Here is a 17,287-nt window from a genome sequence, read left to right as displayed (position 1 = left end):
ATTCCTTAGTTCTTCAGGAGGTGTTAGGATTGCCAGGTCCCATTCAAGAAATATTTGGGGACTTTAGGGGTGGGGCCAAGAAATTTGGGGGCGGAGCCAGGAGCACGTGTGTGACAAGCACGGTTGAACTCCGAAGGGAGTTCTGGCCATCACTTTTAAAAGGACTGCACACCTTTTAAGAAACAGAAGACTGCAGATTTATACCCCGCCCTTCTCTCTAAATCAGAGACTCAGAGCAGCTTACAATCTTCTATAACTTCTCCCCCCACAACAGACACCGTGTGAGGTGGGTGGGGCTGAGAGGGCTCTCACAGCAGCTTAAATGCCTTCCCTTCATTGAAAATAATGAAGGATAGAGGCACCTTTTTGGGGGGCTCATAGAATTGAACCCCTGGCCCAATCTTCTTGAAACTCGGGGAGTTTTTTTGAGGAGAGGCACCAGATGTTATGCTGAAAATTTGGTGTCTCTACCTCAAAAAACAGTCCTCCCTGAGCCCCATGGATCAATTCTCCATTATAGCCTATGGGAACTTTTCTCCATGAGGTATAATGGAGTGCCCAGCAGACGTTCTTAACCGCCCCCCTCCCGCTTTCTGATAACCCTGAAGCAAGCGGAGGGCCTCCGAACCAGGGGATCCCCTGCCCCCAACTGGAGATTGGCAACCCTAACCACTGGGCATTCAGCGCAGAACAGGAAGTGAAAGAACTGCAGCCAGCCGCAGATCTTCTAACACCATCCAGCTTTAAAAAAAAAAAAAAAAAGATACCAGGGACTTCTGTTCTGAGGTTAAGAAGGCCAATTTATGAAAATGAGAATTCACTGTAGTTATGACATCAGCAACAGCAGCACAGACCATCTGCTTGGTATTCCCCACTCCGCCTTTCCCTCTTCCACCTAAATGAATAGGTGCGTGAAGCCCCTCTTCCACTTCTCTTTTTCCTTACCACTTAAATATCAGCTTAATTCCCCTATAGAGCCAGTCTAGTGTAGTGGTTAAGTGTATGGACTCTTATCTGGGAGAACCGGGTTTGATTCCCCACTCCTCCACTTGCACCTGCTGGAATGGCCTTGGGTCAGCCATAGCTCTGGCAGAGGTTGTCCTTGAAAGGGCAGCTGCTGTGAGAGTCCTCTCAGCCCCACCCACCTCGCAGGGTGTTTGTTGTGGGGGAGGAAGATAAAGGCGATTGTGAGCCGCTCTGAGACTCTGAGTGGAGGGCGGAATATAAATCCAATTTCTTCTTCTTCTTCTTCTTCTTCATCTTCTTCTTCTTCTTCTTCTTCTTCTTCTTCTTCTTCTTCGCCACAGAAAAGGGGATTTATGGGTGTCACATTAAAAAATAAATACATAACTGCAAGGGCGGAGGGCTCCGTGTCCTGCCGATGGCCCGGCATTTTAGCGCACACCAGGAATTTCTGTATAAGGGACACAGGATGCTGAAGGCACCCAGGGAGTCTAAGAAACAGGGCAAGCTCTTTCTTTTCCCCCGTCCAGCCTCTCAACGCTGACGCCTCCCCGTGCTGACTTCAGCCTTTTTCATTGCATCATGGATTGTACGTATGCTGTACAGAAAGAGATATTTTCAACTGCGTGCTCTCCCTCGAACGTCGCGGAGAAAGATGGATTACAAAGTAAGAAAACAGTGGATGTCGCACTTTGATTCAAAGAGCCTGTTATGACATAACATAAGAGAAGCCATGTTGGATCAGGCCAATGGCCCGTCTAGTCTAACAGTGTCACACAGTGGGGGAAAAAAAAAACCCAGGTGCCATCAAGAGGTCCATCAGTGCGGCCAGGACACTAGAAGCCCTCCCACTGTGCCCCCCCCCCACGCACCAAAAATACAGAGGATCACTTGCCCCAAACAGAGAATTCCATCTATATGCTGTGGTTAAGAGCCACTGATGAACCTCTGCTCCATATGTTTATCCAATCCTCTCTTGAAGCTGCACTTGGGTTTTTTTTGGCCACCGTGTGACACAGAGGGTTGGACTGGATGGGTCATTGCTCTGATCCAACATGGCTTCTCTTATGTTCTTACCTCGAACCACAAGGAAAGGCTGGATATAAATGATCTTATTATGAAAAAGGAAAGGAAAGGAAAGGAAAGGAAAGGAAAGGAAAGGAAAGGAAAGGAAAGGAAAGGAAAGGAAAGGAAAGGAAAGGAAAGGAAAGGAAAGGAAAGGAAAGGAAAGGAAAGGAAAGGAAAGGTCCCCTGTGCAAGCACCAGTCATTTCAGACTCTGGGGTGACGTTTTCACAGCAGACTTTTTACAAGGTGGTTTGCCATTGCCTTCCCCAGTCATTTACACTTTCCCCCCAGCAAGCTGGGGACTCATTTTACCAACCTCGGAAGGATGGAAGGCTGAGTCAACCTGGAGCCGGCTACCTGAAACCAGCTTCCGCTGGGATCGAACTCAGGTCATGAGCAGAGCTTAGGACTGCAGTACTGCAGTATAGCTTTAACACTCTGCGCCACAGGGCTCATACTATGAAATAAATAAAGGCACAAATATTTAATTAATCACTAGCTCCAGGCCAGCAAAACAGGCAAATTCAGCATGGTGATGCCAGCAGTTAGCAAATATTTTTGGGTACTGAGGGGCACAAGAATTGCAGCAGGCCAGCCTGGAGGCAACCACTGCATGGAATAATGTGGCAAGGTCTGACCCAGACGAATAACAAGCCAGCTGGAAGCCATGGCACAAGTGGAAAAATTGCTGACTGCGCTACCGTGGGCACTTGTTTATCCACCAGGAGGAAGAGCTGAGTGCCATCGTCTTATTGATGACACCCAATTCCAAACCTCCTGACGATCTTGGTAAAGAGAGAAAAGAGAACCAGTTTGGTGTAGTGGTTAAGTGTATGGACTCTTATCTGGGAGAACCGGGTTTGATTCCCCACTCCTCCACTTGTAGCTGCTGGCATGGCCTTGGGTCAGCCATACCTCTCGCAGAGCTGTCCTTGAAAGGGCAGCTTTTGTGAGAGCTCTCTCAGCCCTACCCACCTCACAGGGTGCCTGTTGTGGGGGGAAAAGATATAGGAGATTGTAAGCTGCTCTGAGACTCTGAGATTCAGAGTGAAGGGCAGGATATAAACCCAATATCTTCTACTGTCTCCAAGCCAGCCAGTGGTCAGTGGGGGCTTCAAGAGCCACATGATATGTGTGAAAGAGTCACAGGTTTGGCCGCCCCTGATATCATAAATAAATACATAAGTGCAGGGCTTTTTTTATAGCAGGGACTCCTTTGCATATTAGGCTCACACCCCTAATGTAGCCAATCTTCCAAGAGCTTACAAGGCTCTTAGTACAGGGCCAACTGTAAGCTACAAGAGGATTGGCTACATCAGGAGGGTGTGTCCTAATATGCAAAGGAGTTTTCTGCTACAAAAAAGCCCTGCATAAGTGAGGTAAACTCAGAGGTAGTGGAGGCACTCCCCCTGAGAGTGAGATATGCGCCACGCTGAGAAGAAAGCAACATTTCTCTCTCCTGTCCAGTCACAATTTCAGGATTTCAATCTGATTGCCACTTTCAAAGTGTTTTTTTAAAAAAAGAAGACAATTAAAGGAACTAGTCTTTCACACTTCAGCAAGAAAGCACGAAGAACAGTTTCTAAGAAAGTTAAAAATAGTTTGAGCAAGCCGTGACTTCCACATGTGTGACACAGAGCTACTGTGTGAAACAGAGTGTTGGACTGGATGGGCCATTGGCCTGATCCAACATGGCTTCTCTTATGTTCTTATGTGACACAGAGTGTTGGACTGGATGGGCCATTGGCCTGATCCAACATGGCTTCTCTTATGTTCTTATGTGACACAGAGTGTTGGACTGGATGGGCCACTGGCCTGATTCAACATGGCTTCTCTTATGTTCTTATGTGACACAGAGTGTTGGACTGGATGGGCCATGGGCCTGATCCAACATGGCTTCTCTTATGTTCTTATGTGACTCAGAGTGTTGGACTGGATGGGCCATTGGCCTGATCCAAAATGGCTTCTCTTATGTTCTTATGTGACGCAGAGTGTTGGACTGGATGGGCCATGGGCCTGATCCAACATGGCTTCTCTTATATTCTTATGTGACACAGAGTGTTGGACTGGATGGGCCATGGGCCTGATCCATCATGGCTTCCCTTATGTTCTTATGTGACACAGAGTGTTGGACTGGATGGGCCATTGGCCTGATCCAAAATGGCTTCTCTTATGTTCTTATGTGACACAGAGTGTTGGACTGGATGGGCCACTGGCCTGATCCAAAATGGCTTCTCTTATGTTCTTCTGTGACACAGAGTGTTGGACTGGATGGGCCATTGGCCTGATCCAACATGGCTTCTCCTATGTCTTATGTGACACAGAGTGTTGGACTGGATGGGCCATGGGCCTGATCCAACATGGCTTCTCTTATGTTCTTATGTGACTCAAGAGTGTTGGACTGGATGGGCCATTGGCCTGATCCAAAATGGCTTCTCTTATGTTCTTCTTTGACACAGAGTGTTGGACTGGATGGGCCATTGGCCTGATCCAACATGGCTTCTCCTATGTCTTATGTGACACAGAGTGTTGGACTGGATGGGCCATGGGCCTGATCCAACATGGCTTCTCTTATGTTCTTATGTGACTCAGAGTGTTGGACTGGATGGGCCATTGGCCTGATCCAAAATGGCTTCTATTATGTTCTTCTGTGACACAGAGTGTTGGACTGGATGGCCCATTGGCCTGATCCAACATGGCTTCTCTTATGTTCTTATGTGACTCAGAGTGTTGGACTGGATGGGCCATTGGCCTGATCCAACATGGCTTCTCTTATGTCCTCATGTTCATGCTGGCTGGCCTGGCTTGCCAGCTCAGAAAGACTGATGCCATCACATGAACACACAAAAAGCTGTCTCACAATCAATCAGACCATTTGTCCTTCAAGGTTGGTACTGCCTACTCTGACTGGCAGGAGCTCTCCAGGGTCTCAGGATGAGGCCTGCTTTGGGTAGGCTTGTCAATCCCCAGGTCCCAGCGAGGGTTCTTCCGCTTTCCCAGGCTCCTTCCCGGCCCCAGTCAGCTGGCTGGGGGGGGAAGCCCCGCCCCCAGAGCACCATGTGCCTTCCCACCTCCGGAGGCTTCAGTCTCCGATTGAAAGGCTTCCTCTTGGGATGGTGTGTCTGTGTTACTTGGAAGAAGTTGGGAGCTACTCGTGAGTAGAGGCGCCAATCCCTCGCTTCAGAGTTGCCAGAAATGGCGGGTGTGGGGAGGAAATGTCTGCTGGGCACTTCATTATTCCCTATACGGAGATCAATTCTCATAGGGTATAATGGGGAATTGATCTGGAAGTTTCGGGGCTCTGGGAGAGCTGTTTTTTGAGTTAGAGGCACCAAATTTTCAGTATAGTATCTAGTGTCTCTCCCCAAAGTACCCCCCAAGTTTCAAAACAATTGGACCAAGGGGTCCAATTCCTTGAGCCCAAAAAGAATGTGCCCCTATCCATTATTTCCTATGGAAGGAAGACATTTAAAAAGGTGTGCTGTCCCTTTAAATGTGATGACCAGAACTCCCTTGGAGTTCAATTATGCTTGTCACACCCTTGCTCCTGGCTCCGCCCTCAATGTCTCCTGGCTCCACCCCCTAAGTCCCCAGATATTCATTGAATTGGACTTGGCAACCCTACTAAGCCAGCATATTTCCCATCGTGTCTCCTCAAGTGCAAGCGCACCATGGTGCCTCAGGCTTACCTCCCAGCATTCTTTTGGGTGGAAGAGCCGGAACCATCCGGTACGGGAACTTCTGAAGGAGTGTCTCGTGAAAGACCACAAAGTCATTATACCGCCGGTACACTGAGCACTTGAAACGCTGCAAGGGAGAGAAAGAGGGAGGGACACTCAGCTTTTCGACAGGATGGCAGCCTGTCCTTGGGATCCAAAGCGCTGTCTGGTCTTGGGAGCTGTCTCTGCAAATTGCCAGCCCTAAACTTGGCAAAGCTTCTAAGCAAGGACTGAATGCAGGGCTTTTTTTCTGGGGGAACGAGCAGCAGAACAGAATTCCAGAACCTCTTCGTGGAAACAGAATTTTTTTAAAAAAGCCATTCTGAGTCTGTTTCAAAGAGAAGGGCGGAGTATAAATCTGCAGTCTTCTTCTTCTTCTCTCTGAATCGGGCTTTCAGAGTGGCTTACAAGCTCCTTTATCTTCTTCCCCCACAACAGGCTCCCTGTGAGGTAGGTGGGGCGGAGAGAGCTCTCCGAGAAGCTGCCCTTTCTAGGACAGCTCCTACAAGAGCTATGGCTTTCCAGCAGCTGCAAGTGGAGGAGAGGGGGAATCAAACCCGGTTCTCCCAGATAAGAGTCCGCACACTTCACCACTACACCAAACTGGCTGTTGCTGGTTACCAGAAAAGGTGTCAGCAGGCCATTGTGGTCAAGAGCACTACAGTGCCCAGGGGCATTCTTGCTCTATCTGATACACATCGCCAGCTCTCTCCTTACCAACCTCTTTTCTTTACCTACCAGTCAAGAGGCACAATTTAGAGATTACTCAACACAATACAGCCTGCCTGTCATTTTGTAATTACGCCCGAGACTCACTTCCCAACTGACACAGTTAATCGACTTTTCTCTTGAGATAATTTTCTGTAAAGAATAGCATGCCCATAGCTTTGGCCCTGGGGGAAAGTTCAGGGGACAGATGATTTTCACCAATTTGCTCCTCCCATTACCGACCTCTGACTCCTCCAAATCATGGGGGAAGGGAGAGGGAAGGGTCAGGAATCATTTGGGAAAGAAGAAGAAGACAGATTTATATTTTGCCCTACACTTTGAATCTCAGAGCGGCTCACAATCTCCTTTACCGTCCTCCTCCACAACAGACACCCTATGAGGCGGGTGGGGCTGGAGAGGGCTCTCACAGCAGCTGCCCTTTCAAGGACAGAATCTCAGAGCGGCCTACAATCTCCTTTCCCTTCCTCCCCCACAACAGACACCCTGTGGGGTGGGTGGGGCTGGAGAGGGCTCTCACAGCAGCTGCCCTTTCAAGGACAGAGTCTCAGAGTGGCCCACAATCTCCTTTACCTTCCTCCCCCACAACAGACACCCTGTGAGGTGGGTGGGGCTGGAGAGGGCTCTCACAGCAGCTGCCCTTTCAAGGACAGAGTCTCAGAGCAGCTTACAATCTCCTTTACCTTCCTCCCCCACAACAGACACCTTGCGAGGTGGGTGGGGCTGAGAGGGCTCTCACAGCAGCTGCCCTTTCAAGGACAACTCCTCCGAGAGCTACGGCTGACCCAAGGCCATTCCAGCAACTGCAAGTGGAGGAGTGGGGAAACAAACCCGTTTTTCCCAGATAAGAGTCCAGGCACTTAACCACTACACCAAACGGGCTTGAGGGTGGACAAGCAAGGAAGCCCCATTTCATCGATGGTCACCCTTTCTACTAGTGGAGGTTTATCGTGGGATCCTACCCCATAGTTTATATAAGAGCCAGTCTGGTTAGAGTGACAGACTACAATCTGGGAAACCCACATTCAAATCCTCACTTGTGCCATGGAAGCTCACGGTGACCTCGGGCTAGCCTCAGCCAACCTCACAGAGTTGTTGTGAGGACAAAACACAGGGAGAGAATGACATAAATAAACAACTTTGGGTCCCCACCGGGGGAGAAACAGTGGAGCAGAGTTAGCCAAATTTGCTTAACATAAGAGCCACACAGAATGAAGATCAGATGTTTGAGAGCCACAAGGAAGGGAGGGAGGGAGGAAGGAAGGAAGGAAGGAAGGGAGGAAGGGAGGAAGGAAGGAAGGAAGGAAGGAAGGAAGGAAGGAAGGAAGGAAGGAAGGAAGGAAGGAAGGAAGGAAGGAAGGAAGGAAGGAAGGGAGGGAGGAAGGGAGGGAGGGAGGGAGGGAGGAAGGAAGGCAGGAAGGGAGGGAGGAAGGAAGGGTGGAAGGCAGGAAGGGTGGGAGGAAGGAAGGAAGGAGGGTGGAAGGAAGGAAGGAAGGAGGGTGGAAGGAAGGGTGGAAGGAAGGAAGGAAGGAAGGAAGGAAGGAAGGAAGGAAGGAAGGAAGGAAGGAAGGGTGGAAGGGAGGGTGGAAGGGAGGAAGGGTGGAAGGGAGGAAGGAAGGAAGGGTGGAAGGAAGGAAGGAAGGAAGGAAGGAAGGAAGGAAGGAAGGAAGGAAGGAAGGAAGGAAGGAAGGAAGGAAGGAAGGGTAGAAAAAAGCAACTTTAAATGCATTCTCCAAGCTGCCAACCAGTTTTGCTTGGCAAAGTGTTTTAAAGAGAGAAATGCCTTTTCGAACTCGGCCAATGGGGACTTTGAGAGCGACACAACATGTGCAAAAGAGCCACATGTAGTTCCTGAGCCGCAGTTTGGTCACCCCTGCATTGGAGTATAAATGGATTAAAGAAATAAATTAAATACATAAATGCATTGAAACACCAGCTGGATAAAAATGGTAAAAAGATTAGGCTCGGATAAGCATAGCGGGACAGGCAAGAAGGACATTGTTCCCAAATGACTGGGAGATGGATACTACATCACATGACATACACAAAGCTGTCTTATACAGGATCAGACCCTCGGCCTATCAAGACTGGTATTGTCTGCTCAGACTGGCAGCTGCTCTGCAGTATGTCCTCAACTGCCATTTGGACCTTTTAACTGGAGATGCCGGGGATTGAACCTGAGACCTTCTGTGCTGTGAGAAGATGCTCTTCCACTAGGAAAATTCCATCCAGATCAGCTGCTTTCTTATTTGAAAGTTGCTCAGCTGTGCAGATAAGAAGTTGGGTGGCAGTAAAGGAAAGAAAACTTTCATTTTTGTCTCCCTCCACTCCACTCCAAAATTGGACTGTGGGCATCCCTCCCCCCAGTTGTCTAGATACCCTGGGGTCAGTCCCAAGCCATGTTCCCTCTAAGCTGCAGAGTCTTGTGAGCAAAAAATTCTACTTTGTGAGCGGCTGGCATTAAAGTTGTGAGCTCCTGGCATTAAAGTTGTGAGCTTCTGGCATTAAAGTTGTGAGCTACTGCATAGATTATTGTGCTCTGGGCTCATCCTTCCTGAGCTAAGACAAAAAATGTGTGAGCTGGAGGCTAAAAATCTGTGAGCTAGCTCACGCTAACTCAGCTTAGAGGGAACACTGGTCCCAAGCTAGCAAAAGCAATTCTGTTCTGCATAGACTGCTCGAAACACACACACACACAGAGACAATACAAATCCTCAACCTGCATACCCTGCCTCCTTGTTAGAAATTCCTCAACCCAAAAATTTCGAAACCAGAGCTGTGAATCCATGCAGCAAGTGGACATTCCCAAGACAGACTCTTCAACCCCACGATCTCAGTCCCTCAGGCTTTGAACTGGCCAAACCCATTGAGAACAGGGACTCCAAGCTCCTATCTGTCGCCAATGTCAGTTTTACCTTGCTGGAAACTTCATACTCCACATGTTTCAGGAAAAGGCCCTTTTTCTCCGGGATCAGCTCCATCTGCACCGTATCTTTACCCAGCAGCTCCGGCAGGGTGTGGGAGACCACCAGGGGGTTTCCCGGGGGTGTCTGCATCGGAGGTTCTTCAGGGTCCCTCCCCTCGCTCAGTAGAGGCTTTACCGAATCTAGGAGAGATGCAAAACAGGGAGGAGAAAATTCAATACATCCAATGCCAAGTTTGGAGCAGAGAGAACTGGGAATTCAGCGCAGCTTGCTGTTGGGCTTCCCCAAAACCCACGAAACAAGCCCCCCCTCCCCAAGGTAGCTGCGCCTACCAAAGAGGAAGCAGCTTTTTCTCTAACTCGCACACCATCTTAATGACACTTAGACGAAAAAAACCTCTGATGGCTCTTTTCAAGCTAGGAGCCAAACCAAGCCGAAAGGCCCGCATTTCCTGCTGAACCCGTTTGTGCTAACGCAAGAATCTGGACGGTTGACTCGGCGTGGTTGGATCCTGCTTCCAGCTCTGGGAAGGGAAGGAACTGTTATTTTTAAGTCCCAGCTAGGAAAGAGATAGCTTGGAATTTCCACTGGCTGTCCAGGTGAGAGGAGAGAGGTCCTTTTACAAAGCTTCCAGAAGGCAAGTAGGGCAGGTGAAGGGGAGATATGATAACCCAACACAATAGGGTTGCCAAGTCGAGTTCAAGAAGTATCTGGGGACTTTGGGGGTGGAGCCAGGAGACTTTGGGGTGGAGCCAGGAGCAAGGGTGTGACAAGCACAAGTGAACTCCAAAGAGGAGTTAAGGAGATCATACACCTTTTCAATGCCTCCTCTCCATTGGAAATAATGAAGGATAGGGGCACCTTCTTTGGGGGCTCACAGAATTGGACCCCCTGGTCCAATCTTTTTGAAACCTGAAGGGTGTTTTGAAGAAAGGCACTGGATGCTATGCTGAAAATATCGTGGTTTTACCTCAAAAAACAACACCCCCCATCTGTAATGTACCCACTCTCAGTGAGTATAGCTATACATCCACAGTATTCCAATGTGTTTCTCTTTTAGAATTATGTATCAGTATAATTATTTGTACTGACATACTCAAAATAGGGATATTGGCTGTATATCTCATTACATATGCTTTACCCATTTTCACTATATTTTATTGTATTCCTTTTTCCTATGGCAAACTAGAATGCTGTTTACATGCTAAAAAGTAAATTGGGTGGGCAAGAACATCACTATCCAATGTATTTCTCTTTTAGCTGTATTGACACACTCAAAAAGGGACTTTGGTTGCTTATCCCATTACATATATTGAACCCATCTCCCATTGTCGACAGACAATCTCACATTTTGACATACTACAGTTTTGTGGCTTTCGCATGCTCATGCTACTCAGATCAAAGGTTTGCTCAATTTGTTAATTTTACTGCATACTGCTGTTTTGTTGCTTTCGCACGCTCATGCTGCTCAGAGCAATGGTTTGTTGAATTTGTTAATTTTACTATTCTGTCATTGTACCATCTTCCATTCTAAACCACTGCCTACCAGATAATTTTGCTTCACTGTTATTGGTTTCTTAAATCTGTACCATGTTGCATTCTGGGCCACTGCCTATCAGCTTTGTATGGCTCTGCTCAGCTATGTACGGATTTGCTCACTGTGCCAGATTCCTCGTCTGATGAAGTGTGCTTAAGAGCACACGAAAGCTGATGTTCTAAATAAAAATTGGTTGGTCTTAAACGTGCCACTTTACTCCTGCTTTATATAATAATCTGCGTTTTGGGAGGCAAATCAAGTTACGAATTTACTCGACTGGCTAAATCAATACCAAAGCTAGAATCCTTATTTATGTATTTCTCCTCTCACAAGGTGGAGAGGGATTTTGTAATCCCCAATCTGTTCCAACATGTAATGCAAATTGTAAGTTATCGCCTGACTGATTGTACGCCTGATCTTGCTGCTGATGCAGGGTTTTCTAATTTGCTCTTGCCAATCAGCCATTGCGTTGTTTATGGCACGTCTGATACTGTTTTTCTGTCTTGCGTTGCTTTTCTGATTTTGTAATCTGCTATGAGCCTCGGAAAGAAAGGTGGATTACAGGTAAAGCAAATAAAGTTTTATATATATATATACACACACATACATACTTGCCAGCAAGCAAAGATACTTTGGAAATTTAGTGTAAGGACTTATGAGGCACATAAAGTTGCCGATCTCCAGGTAGGACCTGGCAATCCCCTGGAATGACAACCAATGTTCCCTCTAAACTGCAGAGTCTTTGTGAGCAAAAATTCTAATTTTTTAAGAAGAAGAAGAAGATATTGGATTTATATCCCACCCTCCACTCCGAAGAGTCTCAGAGCGGCTCACAATCTCCTTTCCCTTCCTCCCCCACAACAGACACCCTGTGAGGTGGGTGGGGCTGGAGAGGCTCCCACAGCTGCTGCCCTTTCAAGGACAGAGTCTCAGAGCGGCCAACAATCTCCTTTCCCTTCCTCCCCCACAGCAGACACCCTGTGAGGTGGGTGGGGCTGGAGAGGGCTCTCACAGCAGCTGCCCTTTCAAGGACAGAGACTCAGAGCGGCTCACAATCTCCTTTCCCTTCCTCCCCCACAACAGACACCCTGTGAAGTGGGTGGGGCTGGAGAGGGCTCTCACAGCAGCTGCCCTTTCAAGGACAGAGTCTCAGAGCGGCTCACAATCTCCTTTACCTTCTTCCCCCACAACAGACACCCTGTGAGGTGGGTGGGGCTGGAGAGGGCTCTCACAGCAGCTGCCCTTTCAAGGACAGAGACTCAGAGCGGCTCACAATCTCCTTTCCCTTCCTCCCCCACAACAGACACCCTGTGAAGTGGGTGGGGCAGAGAGGGCTCTCACAGCAGCTGCCCTTTCAAGGACAACCTCTGCCAGAGCTATGGCTGACCCAAGGCCATTCCAGCAGGTGCAAGTGGAGGAGTGGGGAATCAAACCCGGTTCTCCCAGATAAGAGTCCTCACACTTAACCACTACACCAAACTGGCTCTCCACTGGCATTAAAGTTGTGAGCTACTGGCATTAAAGCTGTGAGTTACTGCGTAAGTTGTTGTGGTCTTGGGCTAAGACACAAATGTGTGAGCCAGAGGCTAAAAATCTGTGAGCCAGCTCACGCTAACTCAGCTTAGAGGGAAGCAGGAGTCACGTTGCACCTTTAAGACCAACACATTTTTATTCAGAATGTAAGCTTTCATGTGCGTGCACACTTCTTCAGACGAGGAGTCAGGTACAGTGAGCAGAGCTACATACAGCTGGTAGGCTGTGGTTTAGAATGCAAAATGGTACAAATTTAAAATCCAGTGACAGAATAGTAAAATTAACAAACTGAGCAAACCTTTGATCTGGGTAGCATGAGCGTGAGAAGCCAATAAAACAGTAACATGTCAAAATGTGAGAATGTCCGCTAATCAATCTATTGCAGGGGAGGTCGACGGTAGCTCTCCAAATGTTTTTTTTGCCTACAACTCCCATCAGCCCCAGCCATTGGCCGTGCTGGCTGGGGGTGATGGGAGTTGTAGGCAAAAAACATCTGGAGAGCTACCGTTGCCACCCCTGCTCTATTGTTTATAAAAGGTAGAAGGTAGTCCCCTGTGCAAGCACCAGTCGTTTCCAACTCTGGGGTGACTTCGCATCACGACATTTTCATGGCAGAGTTTTTCCGGGGTGGTTTGCCATTGCCTTCCCCAGTCATCTACACTTTCCCCCCAGCAAGCTGGGGACTCATTTTACCGACCTCGGAAGGATGGAAGGCTGAGTCAACCTGGAGCCGGCTACCTGAACCAGCTTGCGCCGGGATTGAACTCAGGTTGTGAGCAGAGCGCTCCGACTGCGGTACTGCAGCTTTACCACTCTGCGCCGCGGGGCTCTTTATAAACCTGGGCCAAAATAAGGGCATTTCTTTCTCGGAAGTTTTTCCCATCCAACTAATTCACCTTTTAACACCTGGGGATTGGCAACCCTATACTAGAGGTAGATTTCATAGGCTTGGTGTTTCCCTTATTCATCTCCCATACGATTAAAAACTCCGTTCCGTGCAGGCCTTGCTTCACGATGAAAATCAAGCATGAAATTAAGAAAAAATAAAATTCTTGTCTCTGAAAAGAAAGCAAATGTACTCTCTGGCCCGCCCCCACATCGAGATTTGAACCCCGTCGGAGGTTTTTAAAAAGCATCAATTGCATTGCTGTAGCCACCGGCCTACGTAGCAATTCCCCCAAAGTCTCTCGTCACCTCTGGCTCATGAAGTGGACGTAAATCAAAGCAGCCCTACGCCCCCCCCTGAAGAATGAACGACACGGCTAACCTGACACATGGCACAAAGCAAATGTTAGCTAAGCATAAAGGCGGAGAGGGAAGGAAGAAGGAGCAGTGAACAGGCTTCCTGAGTTCAACGGGGACATGTTCCCAAGCTAGGGTTGCCAACTCCAATTCCAGAAACATCTGGGGACTCGGGGGGTGGAGCCTGGAGACTTTGGGGGGGGGGTGGAGCCAGGAGCAAGGTTGTGACAAGCACATCTGAACTCCAATGGGAGTTCTGGCCATCACATTTAAGAGGACCGCACACCTTTTCAATTCCTTCCCTCCATTTGGAAATAATGAAGGATAGAGGCACCTTCTTTCGGGGCTCATACAATTGGACCCCTGGTCCAATCTTTTTGGAACTTTGAGGGTGTTTTGAAGAGAGGCACCCAAGGCTATGCTGAAAATTTGGCGCCTCTACCTCAAAAAACAGTCCCTCCAGAGCCCCAGATACCTGCAGATCAATTTACCATTATACCCTATGGAAATCGGTCTCCATGGGGAATAATGGAGTGCCCAGCAGACATTTGCCTCCCCCCCCCCGCTTTCTGATGACCCTGAAGCAGGGGGATGGCCTCCAAACTGGGGGATCCCCTGCCCCCACCTGGGGATTCAATAACCCAATATGAATAGAGAATCACAGATAAATGACTAGCAGGGGAGCCCCTAAGGGTTCTGTGATTAAACCAGCCTCCAATAGAATCAACAAATTTTCATTGAAATTTATAAAGGAAACATAAACAACCACTTAAAGCAGTGAATTGTACATAAGGTGAAGTCATACAGTATGCTCAGTCCTTTATAATTAGGTGAAGTATTATAATATGCACAGTCTTTCTTGGGACCAATAGGCCTCCAAATGGTTTCAGCCAAGAACTGGCAAAGTAGAGTCTTCTTCACAAGTCAAACTGCTGTAGAAAAAAAGCCAACAGCAGCAGACAGCTACGAAGGCGGCGCCTCTCTGCCTTCGTTTCTCTGAAGCTTCCACAGGCTTAATGCAAATGTCAGCTTTGTAATCTTTTGCATTAAGCCTGTGGAAGCTTCAGAGAAACGGAGGCAGAGAGCCGCCGCCTTCGTTCGTAGCCGTCTGCTACTGTTGGCTTTTTTCTACAGCGGTTTGACTTGTGAAGAAGACTCTCCTTTGCCCGTTCTTGGCTGAAACCATGTGGAGGCCTATTGGTCCCAAGAAAGACTGTGCATGTCATAATAGTTCACCTTATTTTGTCCTTATAAAGGACTGAACATACTGTATGACTTCACCTTATGTACATTTCACTGCTTGAAGCGGTTGTTTATGTTTCATTCGGGTTTGTAGAATCTTTCGGGATCAAGTGCCGTGTTCTACTGGAGAAAGTTTTCCTTCCAGACGTTTCGTTCTCAGCTGCGGAGAACATCCTCAGTGGCGCTGCAGCCGGAGCAGGCGCTCAGACCTTCTTGGCTGCTGTGCATTGAGTGGGGCCAGGGCTGCTGGAGAGCTGCTATTTGTCTGAGCGCCTGCTCCGGCTGCAACGCCACTGAGGATGTTCTCCGCAGCCGAGAACGAAACGTCTGGAAGGAAAACTTTCTCCAGTAGAACACGGCACTTGATCCCGAAAGATTCTACAAACCCTAACGATGTCACCAGCCGTGAAAACCTGAATTTTTTGTTTATGTTTCCTTTATAAATTTCAATGAAAATTTGTTGATTATATTGGAGGCTGGTTTAATCACAGAACCCTTAGGGGCTCCCCTGCTACCCACCTGGGGATTGGCAACCCTATCCCAAGCTCATCAAACTCCCTTGCTACCATTCTCAGTCAATTTAATTAAACAGAGAAGCCTATCAACTGCCGTTTGCTGCATCCATATTCAGGAGCAGTATATCTCCAGGTTTCAGGGAGTCGACCCAGTGGAGAAGAGGAGGGCTAATCAGCGCTGTGCTCTGCTTCTGTTATTTAGAAAAGGAATACCAGAACGTTGTTCTGATGTGGCTAAGCCGTTCTCAGGTTATAATGTTCAGCAGGAAGTACTAGTTATGGAGGAGGGAGGAGGCTGTAGCAGTGGGTTGTGGGAAATGCAGTGAGTCCCCAGGTTCTCCAGTTGTTAATGTTGGACCAGAGCAGGGATCACAGAATCAAATCACAGAATCATAGCGCTGGTCGGGATCTCCAGGGTCATCCGGTCAAACCCCCTGCACAAGGCAGAACATTAGAATGAGAGGAAGGCTGCAGTGGGTGGGCGACAGAGGCTACCCAATGGTAGCGGGAAGTGGTGACAGACGGAGCATCAGCCAATAGTTGGTGCAGTACTATCCCGGAGACTGCAACGAATCAGGACGCTGGGATGTGCCACCCCGGCTTCAGTTTTATAACTAAAGGATTTATTAGATTTTTCAGTCGTCACTTGCCCAAAGGGCCTCGTGGTGACTTCCGAGAGTAAAACCAATAAGGTATCGATAACATTAAAACAAACAACAAATGTTAATATTTAAATATTAAATTATTCAAATACGTGACTATCGCCACTGTTAAAAAGAGCCCAAACATGTGGTTACTCTCCAAAGGCCAACCTAAGCAATCCAGCTTCGCATGCCCTGTAGAAACTAAACCAGTCCCGCAGGGCACAGGCGTCATCTGAGAGTGCATTTCACAGGGTAGGGGCCACAACGGAGAAGACCCTCCCCTGGTGATGGCCAACCGTGCCACCCTGGGGCCAAGCACCTGCAAGAGACCCTTAGACAATCACCAAACGGCTGGGCCGGCCCTGCCACTAAGCAAACTAGGTGGCTGCCTAGAGTGCTAGATTTCTGCGCGCGCCCCACGTGACTCGGTGACGTCATCAGAGTGTGGGGAGGGGTGTGCAAGAAGTTAGCCGTGCCCAGGGTGACAGACACTCCAGGGCTGGCCCTGCCAAAGGGAGCACAGGGGATTGTAATGGGAGAGGAGGTCCTGTATTGCCTTGAATTGGATCCCCAGACTGACGGGTAGCCAGTGCAGCTGCCACAAAACTGGAGTAACATGAGCTAACCATGTCGTTCCAGTCAGCAACCAGGCAACTGCATTCTGCATCCCAAGCGTTCCCGAGGGCAGCCCTACATGGAGAGCCAGTTTGGTGTAGTGGTTAAGTGTGCGGACTCTTATCTGGGAGAGCCAGGTTTGATTCCCCACTCCTCCACTTGCACCTGCTAGCATGGCCTTGGGTCAGCCTTATCTCTGGTAGGAGTTGTCCTTGAAAGGGCAGCTGCTGTGAGAGCCCTCTCCAGCCCCACCCACCTCACAGGGTGTCTGTTGTGGGGGAGGAAGGTAAAGGAGATTGTGAGCCGCTCTGAGACTCTTCGGAGTGGAGGGCGGGATATAAATCCAGTATCATCTTCTTCTTCTACATCAAGCAAATTGTGGTAGCTGGATGCAACCAGATACATCAGGCAGGAAAATCAAGCTCTTCCAATAATTACTGATCGCCTTGTCGAAAGGCTTAATGATGACACCGAATCGCACACAGCCATAAGGATAAGCAGGTCTAATTCACTAAACAGCCACTTCTGATGATTTACGATGCGTTGGGCCGACCTCTAAC

The 17,287-nt window shown here is 48.5% G+C and overlaps 1 protein-coding gene across 1 annotated transcript in view; it reads right to left on the bottom strand.

Annotated features, from left to right (window-relative positions):
• The window catches only part of SNX8 (sorting nexin 8), a 76,614-nt gene that overhangs the window by 25,834 nt on the left and 33,493 nt on the right, over nucleotides 1–17,287 (bottom strand). The window contains 2 exon segments of the mRNA XM_060260586.1: nucleotides 5,720–5,837; nucleotides 9,391–9,581. Coding sequence (XP_060116569.1) covers nucleotides 5,720–5,837; nucleotides 9,391–9,581 — 309 coding nt within the window.

This window comes from Heteronotia binoei, chromosome 20, assembly GCF_032191835.1.
Source record: "Heteronotia binoei isolate CCM8104 ecotype False Entrance Well chromosome 20, APGP_CSIRO_Hbin_v1, whole genome shotgun sequence".
Taxonomy (NCBI): Eukaryota; Metazoa; Chordata; class Lepidosauria; order Squamata; family Gekkonidae; genus Heteronotia; species Heteronotia binoei.
This window is presented reverse-complemented; position numbering and strand designations above follow the sequence as displayed.